Raw genomic sequence first — 10,034 nt, forward strand, 5'->3', positions numbered from 1 at the left:
GAATATTAGGGGCCTAGTCCTGCCCCCATCACCCAACTTCAGATTGCAACAACACCAAACATATCAAAGAAGAAAGAAAACCCTTTTCCCCCCCTCTCCTTCAGATCCCCTCATTCTTGTTCCACCTTTAGTACAACACGCTACTCTATAATTAGTCTCTTCCTCCCCTTCTCCCCTCCGTCCTCTCCCCACTCTTCATGTTGGCCCAGGCATCTGGAGCACTGCCAGTCTCTGGGCATGGTGGGTGCACACTGCCTGAATGGGTGACTGTTGGACCCCTTGAGAATCCAGTAAGAACAGCAGACTTCTTCCCGGAAATGGGGGCAGTAGATCCATCCATTCAAACTTTTCTCTGGACTCCCGGGCTCTCTAGCCCCCTACCCGCTGAGAATGTGAAATAGAAAGCCATACCTGTACTGACGAAGGGCTGTCTCAACTGCCTTCCCAAATCTGGGCACAAACAAGTATTTGTTTGGCAAAGTCCTGTCTTTAGGAAGATGTTTGGACTACAAATTCCAGGCATGCGTTCTTATGTTTATATTTAAGAAACAGGGACCTCATAGTCTTTCAGATAAGTGTGTAGTTACAGAACCTGGAAGGCAGGTTAGCAGCCGTAACGATCATAATTGCTTGATCCGTGTCTAAGCCTCTGTGTCACAAATGTGAGCTGAACAAGGATGACACCACTGAGCATGTCAGACTGGATGGGGAAAAGACCATGAGGCCTCAACTCTACACACAGAACTCTAGGCAACTGAGCAGAGCTGGGAACATGAGAGGTGGCCCTCCCCAGGGAAGAGCATAGCAATTGATTGTCCAGTGTCAAATGATCCACCCTGAAAATATACATACACGTAATATTACATGGCATACTCAGCAGGTTATGTTTATCAATATATGTGCATATACAAACACATATGTATGCAATAACAGCCAGTGGGGAAAAAAAGGCCATGAACTTGGAGAGTGGGGAGGGGCATATGGGAGGATTTGGAGGGAGGAAAGAAAAGAGAGAAATGTAATTAAATTATACTCTCAAAAATTAAATTTAATGAATGCATCTGTGACACATTAGGTGTTGGGTTTATATTAAGCATTCACTCCAGTTAATCTCCAGGTAAATTTAATGAATGGTCATTAGACAGGTCTTGGGGAGACAGCTCAGTGGGTATAGTGCTTGAGGTATGAGCATGAGAATACCAGGTAAGCATGGCACTGTACTTGAAATCCCAGAGCTGGTGTGGACAAAACGGGTTCCTGGGAGCAAGCTGAGTAGCTAGACTAGCTGGACCGGTGACATTTGGTGGTTTCATATTGAGAGACCATCCCTCAGTACATGGCTTTTACATATGAGGCACACAAACACCGACATACATGTGTGACTATACATGCATACACATACCACACATACACACTTAAAAAATGTCAGTAGACAGTCTTTAAAAGTAGCCGGTGATGGTGGCACACGCCTTTAATCCCAGTACTCAGGAGGCAAAGGCAGGCGGACCTCTATGAGTTCGAGGTTAACCTGGTATTCAGAGTGAGTTCTAGGACAGCCAGAGCTACAGAGAGAAACCCTGTCTTGGGCAGGGCAGGGGGGAATGGTAAAACAAAAATAAAGTGCAATGCAGTAACTGAGCATATTTGGCCATGGCCACCTTTCCTTTTTTAAAAATTTATTTTTATTTTATGTACACTGGTGTTTTGCCAGCAGGCATGTCTGTGTGAGAATGTCAGATCATGGAGATACAGAGAGTTCTGAGCTGTATATGGGTACTAGGATTTGAACCCAGGTCCTTTTGAAAAGCAGTTAGTGCCCTTAACCACTGAGCTATCTCTCCAGCACCCATAGCTACCTTTTAAGTTCTATTTCTGATTATATAAAGCAAGTTATAGCCCTATATGAATTACTGCTGCTAGTCACATCACCCATGAAAAGCTGTTTCCATCTAGCCATGGTTATAGAGAAATAAAGTCTTTTGGTTTGCTGGCCCAGGCTTTTAGGAGGAAAGCTGTAAGACAGTTGGTCTTGGGAATGGTGGGGGCGTGGCTGAGTGCTCTTCATGGTATTTGAAAATGGGATTATTGCACATTTTTCCTCTTTCTAGATTCCCCGAGGCGACTCTGGTGGTACCACTGGATTTGCTGGCTCCTTAGCGTCGTTGGAATCTTCTGTATTCTCTTAGCGCATGACCACTACACTGTGGACGTGGTGGTGGCCTACTACATCACCACAAGGCTCTTCTGGTGGTATCACACAATGGCCAATCAGCAAGTGAGTCCCCCCTCGTGCCCCTGGCTTGTTGCTGCCTGCTTAGGCTGGAGTGAGAGGCATTGGAAAGGAAAAGAACCTGTGGATATTTTCCAGTTTCTCCTCCTTAGGAGTAGCCAACTTAGATGGTACCGACATTTATATTATCTATCCTCTGCAGAATCAATTCTGTAACGTGTTAATGTAATGACATATTACTTCCTTCTGAAATACAGACTCTCACTGTCTATGAAAAAAAAATTCTCTAAGCCTGTGTCTGCACTTTGCTAGATATTCCTTCCTAACCCCCTTTTGTTATGATGGGCCCCTCCCCAGTTTCATAGTTACACTTAATTAAGTTTTTCCCTTATTATAAGCCTAGGAGAGAAAGGAAAAGACTGAGCTATTTAATAGGCAAGAATTGGGGGCATCTCTGCTTCCCTCCTCGTTCTGCTGGAATCTTATGCGTTCAGGGTATAGTATGGTGAGCTAAGGGTGAATGAAGCTGGGCTATGTGGGGTGTGTAGGACAAGTCTGGGATCCTTTGAAATTAGACATGGAAAATGTTTTTAATTGCAAGATTGGGGACCAGTCTGTCCGGGAGTGTTTGAATTTTAACATGGGAACTATTTTAAATGAAAGATAGTAAGATAAACAATGTGTATGTTCTTTGCTTTCTTAGGTGCTGAAGGAAGCTTCCCAGATGAACCTCCTGGCCAGGGTGTGGTGGTACAGGCCATTTCAGTACTTTGAAAAGAATGTCCAAGGAATTGTACCTCGATCTTACCATTGGCCCTTCCCCTGGCCAGTAGTCCACCTTGGTAGGCAAGTTAAATATAGCCGGTTGGTAAACGACACATAACAGCTCTACAAAGTAGGGGAATGAGGAACTGTCCGAAGTGCTAAGAACTCCATGAGAGAAGATGCCATAAATAAACACCTCCCTACTGCTATTATCTTTCAACAGTTACCTTGACTTAACCTATTGAGTTACCTGGTCAGCACTGTGATCTTTTTTTTTTTTTTCTCTCTCCAAAGGACCTGCGTTGGACACCAATAAAGAAAATTTACCTTATCATGCACTGTACACATTTCCTGTTGTTAAACCTGGGGCTTCTCTAACCAGCAGCCACCGTGTTCCTCTGTGTAATCCAGCAGCACCACTGTGCGCTTCCATATCATAAGCTCTGGCCTTTCCAGCCACATCTGGAAGTAAAGTGTGTTATTTTCTTGGGAAAACATACTTTTCATATCTCTTGCCCCAAAGACAGGGCTGTAAGCCATTTTCTAGCAAATGTCTCTATGAAGGGTTCTAAGTGTCTGTGTGGGGTTTGGTTCAGAAATCTCTGCCTGCTGCACTGAAGATGGTAGGTGTGGAGAGGTCTGCTCACTTGGGGGTTTTATAAAATCAGCAGAGATGGTGTATCAAAAACTGAAAAAAAAAGATTCTGTTATAAAGTGATTTTTCTAAGTATTTCCTAACTTTATTTTTCAAAATGATGTTGTGAAAACCAAATTTAAAGATTTTTACATGTCACAGAAGAGTTAAAATTTAAAAATGCTTCTTGGGAGAGAAATTTGTCTATGTTTCTAGTGCCTTTCTTGTCTTGATTGTATGGTCGGTAGGCAATCTTAAATGTTTTTATTTAAAATAAAGTATTCCATGAAAATATAAATGTATGTATACACTACTAAATTTTGCATTTATAGCTAAATTAAATCAAAAGACTGCTAATGGTCTTAAAAATGTTTTGAATTAACGAATAGGGGTGTGAATTAAGAGTACGTGCCCAATCACAGATTGTGAGCAGGCAGCCATGACACATGCCACTGAAATTATTTCATCTATTTGGTAGTTCAGTTTTAACTACTCAATAAAAACAGCCATGAATATCTTTTTTTTAAAGAGAGTTTTGAAAATCATTTAACCTAAAACTTGAAAGCTATAAACTAGTTATCCATACTCTCATGACAATTTTGTTGGTGAACAGCAACAACAACAACAACAACAAAGAGATCTATTTCTTTAAAATATATTTGTGCAGAAACTGCATGTAACTCTTGAGTTTTACTCCTGACATACGGTTGTTTGGGGAAGTATTCTACTCTATACTTGCCAACGTGGAGAACAAACTAGTTTTCTAAGAACGAAGAAGTATATATATATATAAAATATCCATTCTGTATTTTATGTGCAGCAGAATTACCTTCTGTAGGTTTTGTGTGTATGTGTGTGCAGAAGCATGTGTGTGTGTGTGTGCGCGTGCGTGCGTGCGTGCGTGCGTGCGTGCGTGCGTGCGTGCGTGCGTGCGTGCGTGCGTGTGTGTGTGTGTGTGTGTGTGACTTACAAGGTGATATTTGTATTGTAAAACAATAATGGTGAAGGAAATAAAAAGGCTTTTAAATTTTTGTTTGTTTTAAATCTTTGTAAAATTATTATTCCAGAGCGTATACTGATATCTTACAGCTTACCTAAATCATAACTTAATCAAAATGCACTTTTTAATAAAAACTGATACTGAAAGTATGTGGCTATTATATTGTGTTCATCTTCACAGAACTCATGAAGTTGTTAAGTCAATGCAGAACCAAGCCTTGAGATCTCTTCAAAGCTTGTTTGATCCAAATCTTTATTATTTACCTATTTCTTCATGCAGGACTTTAAAATGTACTTTCAAAAAAACCCTACAGGTCTTTGTTTTTCAGTATATAAAAAGAATCACAGATAAGTTAAAATCAAACTGTTACCATTGTTTACAATACCTGTGAATTCTCTGATTCTCAGCCAAATTGCCCCCCCCCATTTTTTTTTTTTTCTGTAATGGAACCAATGTAGCCTTTTCACTGTGTAGATGGGAAGGAAGGGTCTTGAGTCAGCCGTTCTCAACCTTCCTAATGCTGAGATCCACAGTTCCTCATGTTGTGGTGACCCTCAACTATGTAAGATATTTCATTGCTACATCATACCTGCAATTTTACTACTACTATGAATCGTAATAGAAATGTCTGATATATGACCTCAACTGGGTTGAGAACCTCCAGTCTGAGACGAGGTTCCGTGGCAGCATGTGGACAGAGTGTGACTTGGGACAACTCTTCACAGAAAGATGATACTGATCCCTGATTTAAGAGCATACGGGCTTTAATAGAAGAGGCCTGTCTTTTTTAAAGGAGAGTCTAGGGAGGATGGAGTAAGGCTAGTAGAACTTGACTGTGGGGAGTTTTGAGCTTGTGTGTCCCAGGCCTGTGGGGCAAACGTGCAAAATGCCCCACCTAGCCTATCTTCAACTCTAGTGGGATGGGCTTCCCCGTGCCTTAACCAGATGCTATGTACTGAAAAGGAAACTGGATGGGTAGCCATATGAATTACTAACACATGTTACAAAGGGGCTCTTTTTCTCCTCCTAGGAAACTTTAAATAGTGTTTTGTTGTGGGGATTGAACCCAGGGCCTTGAGTGTTCTGGGCAGGTAGTGTCCCTGCCCCACCATCCTACAGTCACATGTAACCTGGCTAGTCTTGAACTCCTGATCTGCCTTTGCCCTACTTTCCAAGTCCTGCTGTTACAGGTAGACTGCAGCCAGCTTCCTCCCCTGTTTTGCTATAAGGTCTGAAGTAGCCCAGGCTGGCCTTGTACTCATTGTATCTCAGACAGGCTTTAAGCATCTAATAATACCCTTCTGTCCCAGCCTCCTAAATAACAGGAGTGTGTCATACTGCCTGGATGAAACGTGAAATAATTATATTTTTAAAAATGTCTACTTGGGAGTTTATTTGCCATGTGTGTGCCAGGAAATGACCTTGCTAGCTTCATACAAGTATGTGCTGCATATCGAGCAGGGCACTTTTGTACCCCATCTGTCCCCTTCATTCCCCCAGACAACTTCACGCCTACTTTCATTTTTATATACATACATGATTTTATATGACCATAAAATCTAGGAACACATGCCATTTGTCTGCCTCAAACAGGCTTAATTTACTTCTACCTTCTGCAGATCCCCATGAAGGGCAAAGAGAAATGTCCTTTTGCCCTGGAGATTGCAGGACAGGATAAAGCTGAAGAAGCACTGTGGTCTCTGCCCTGTTTGATTAGATGAAACCCTCCACAACCACTATAATTATTTCACTCATCTAATGAGTTAAGCATGCTGCATATATTATCTTAGTAACCCCCATAGAACCACAATGCACAGTCACTGTCCGCATTTTACGTGTAAACCCGTTGAAGTGTCGCAGACCAGAGGCACACAGGCGGTAAAGGGAATCCCCAGTTTCCACCCTTCCCAGGCAGTTCTGTGAGCTGTTACTGAACGTAATGAATCAGCAGTGATAGGAACCTCTGCTTATGAGGGGAAGATTAAGTTGGATGACTGTTAATTATGGCCTGAGTCATAGGAAATGTACACCATGAGGTGTGAGGGAATTTTACCAGTGTCCTAGTGTTTTCTTTCTGTCTTAAGCATGTGCCAAGTTTGATCTGTTTAGTATTTCATAAACTTGGTTGGAACCATACAAGATGAGGATTTATGCCACTGTAATTTGACCCGTGTTATACCGAAAGTCAACTAAGTTTTGAGTTCACCACGCAATAGTATGTTATGCAAGTCACTTAATAGCCTTCATCTTTCTCTCCCTGTGGTCAGCGACCTCACTTGAAAGAAAGTAAAACTCTTGGTATTGTGCTTATTAGCACCTGTTTCAGATTACAGGTTAGAAGGAATATATGCGATCCTTATCATCAAAGGAATTTGATCTCAGTAAACCAGTTATTCCTCCTTTTGTCAGGTACATGATAGTGTGTGCTTATAGTCCCAGAGAGCTGCTCTTAAGGTTGAGGCAGGGGATTATTTCATAGCTCAAAATTCCAGTCCTGAGCAACATAGCAAGACCCAACCTTAATAAACAAGTGTCTGGGGAGATGACTTCAGGATAAGGGGGCTTGCTATATTTTCCTGAGGACCTGAGTTCAAATCCCAACACCACAGGCATGGTGATACACACCTTTACCTTCAGTGCTGGGGGAGGAGCACTGAAACAGGAGGATTTACCTTGTCCCCTAGCTCCAGGTTCAGTGAGAGACCCTGTCTCAATGCAATAAGGTGAAGAGAGAGAACAGAACACCAGTGTCCTCTGGCATGGCCATTTGTATTTATACACCCAAAAGAAAAGAAGCAAAGCATCTAAAGATTTCTCTAGAATTTGAAGTGTTTATCTAAGCTATGCCTGTCTTGAGTGTAGTGCAGGCTTTGTGTCATCACTGTATATTCTCAGCTCCTCCTTCCTGTCCCTTGGGAGCAATGTCACTGGTTACTTATTCAATTGTCATAATCACCCAATACATCATTGCCATTATTCTCTTAAACAAGCAGTTCTCTTTTAGGTTAATGAAGAGCTAGAAAATTAAGAACCGGAAAAGACAAAGATTTTGTTCATCTTTATGTACTGGTGTGCCTTATGTAGATTTAAGGGTTTTGTTTTGATTTGTCTGGTCAGTTTTTGGTTTTTTGAGTAGCCCTGGAACTTAAAGATCCTTTTGCCTCTGCCTGCAATTAAAGTGTGTGCCACCATGCCCAGCTGGATTTAAGTTTCTGACCTCCATTTTCACTTGGCTTGAGGAAATGCTCACTCCTTGCAGAACAGGTTGACTGGCGATGAACTCCTTTAGCCTTGTCTTGGAATGTGTTTATTTTCCCTTTCCTTTCAAAGGATACCTTGCTGGGTCTGGTTGCCTGGTGTTGTTGACTCTGTAGCCCACATTTTGTTTCCATAGCCTCTCCCAGGAGGCCTGCTGGCATCCTTGTTTCTCTGGTGGTGGCTGAGTCAGTCCACTGGCTTCTTTAAAACTCATCTTTGCTGTCTACAGTTTGAATAGGACATGCCTGGGTGTCAAGTTTTTAATATTTAATTTTGGTGTTCTGTGAACATCTCACATGTCTACTGGGGTGTCCATCATTAACTTTGGAAGTTGCCAGCCATGACCACTTCAGATATTCTCCACTCTCTTGTGATATGTTGAACCTTCTGGAGGTTTTGGAATTTTTTTTCTTAAATTTTTTTTCTTTTTGTATTTCATGTAAATATCAAGCTAACTTGTTCTTCAGCAGTGCTGTCCCACTGATGAGCATTATCACAAGGATTCTTTGTTTTTGTTCCAATACTTGTCATTTCTAGAATTTTCCTTGGCCCTTCAACTTTCCATCTGTCTGCTTAAAGGACTCTTTCCCTTGCCCAACTTTGTCCAGCTGTGCCCTCCTTGTACTTGAAGTTTTTTGGATAGTCCTGTGCATGCATGCCCCCCCCTCTCTCTCTCTCTCTGTGTGTGTGTGTGTGTGATTCCTTGGATTCTTTTTCTTTCTTAACATTTATTCTTTAATTTTATGTGTATGAATGTTTTGCCGGAATGTGTTTGTATGTACAACGCATGAGCACCTGGTGCCCTCAGAGGTCAGAAGAGGTGTCAGATCCCCTGAAACCAGAGTTACAGGTGATTGTTAGATGGGAGTGCAGGAACTGAGCCCCTATAAGAATAATAAGTACTCTTAACCACAGAGCCATCTCTCCAGCCCTTGGGTCTCGTTCTTACTTTGTGTGTTCCAACTTCAGGGTATTTCTCCATGTCTTTTAGCAAACTTTGTAAATTTTTTGTTGTTGTTGTTGAAAGGTAGACATATTAGGTTGGGAAATAGGAATTTAATTTTGATGTACTTGTTCATCAGTGTTGTACTTAATTCTTGCAACTGTAGATACTACAGGCTCCATAGTTCTTTGATGTACTGTTTTGGATAGCCCTCTTGACTGGGCTTCCTAATGGGTATGGGTTGTATTTCCAGGATTGAACTTCACAAGTAAATATTAAACCCTCTAATCTACCACTTGACTCTTGATGAATATTTTGTCCTTTTAAGTCAAATGTAAAGGCTAGAAAAAAACTGGGATAGGACATAGGGCCCCCCAAACATTTCTCATTCCAACACTGGTTTCTATCCCACCTCCAGCAGTTCATTAGTTTTGCTGGTCTATCTCAGAACTGCTGTGGCTCCTGGCTTCTGCTCCATGAAGGCAGAACTCGTTCATTATTCTAGATGAAGCTACATATATTGTGGTGTGGTAGTTGGACCTGTGACCTTAATTCTGTGGTGTATCCAAGAATTTTTCTATTTCATCCAGTCTTTCCTTACTGTGGACTCCCAAGCTGTTACACTGTAGAAGAAATACTTTGGTAATATTTTTCATAGACAACAAATAAGTGGTTATCTATAGAGTATTGGTGGTGACTAAGTCCATAAGCTTGTCTCCTAACAGCTGAAGAACTAAACCTAGCTATCAGAGTCTGCCTTGTGTTCTGACTGTCTATACAGAAGATTTCTGGAAGATTGTGAGTAGAAAATGACAGTGGTGTGAAAAATAGAGGGGTTATAATCTAGGACAGTGTTTCTCAGCCTTCCTTACACTGTGACCCCTTAATACGGTTCCTCATTTTTGGTGATCCCCAACCATAAAGTTATTCTTGTTGTTACTTCATAACTGTAATTTTGCTACTGTTATGAATCTTATTGGAAATATCTAATATACAGATAGTCTTAGGCAACCCTTGTGAAAGGGTCATTCAACTCCCCACAAGAGGTCAAGCATAGGTTGAAAAGTGCTGTTCTAGGACCTTGTGATTAACATTCATTCAGATTGCTCTGGCCCATTCCCTAGGCTTCTTGACAGTGAGACTTTTCAGAACCTTTGATGTGCTGGTGTGCCTGGCAATACCCATATAGGACTTATGGAGCTAT

General features: G+C 41.5%; 1 protein-coding gene across 12 annotated transcripts in view; it reads left to right on the top strand.

Moving 5' to 3' along the window:
- The window catches only part of Sgms1 (sphingomyelin synthase 1), a 257,862-nt gene extending 253,084 nt beyond the window's left edge, over positions 1–4,778 (top strand). For all 12 annotated transcript variants that reach the window (XM_035441887.1, XM_027406400.2, XM_027406402.2 and 9 more), the window contains 2 exons: positions 2,109–2,275; positions 2,934–4,778. In XM_035441887.1, the coding sequence (XP_035297778.1) occupies positions 2,109–2,275; positions 2,934–3,113 (347 nt within the window). In that variant the 3' untranslated portion in view covers positions 3,114–4,778. The remainder of the gene's footprint in view (positions 1–2,108; positions 2,276–2,933) is intronic.
- Positions 4,779–10,034: the final 5,256 nt, after the last annotated feature.

The sequence above is a fragment of the Cricetulus griseus genome, chromosome 3, assembly GCF_003668045.3.
Source record: "Cricetulus griseus strain 17A/GY chromosome 3, alternate assembly CriGri-PICRH-1.0, whole genome shotgun sequence".
NCBI classification, from domain to species: domain Eukaryota; kingdom Metazoa; phylum Chordata; class Mammalia; order Rodentia; family Cricetidae; genus Cricetulus; species Cricetulus griseus.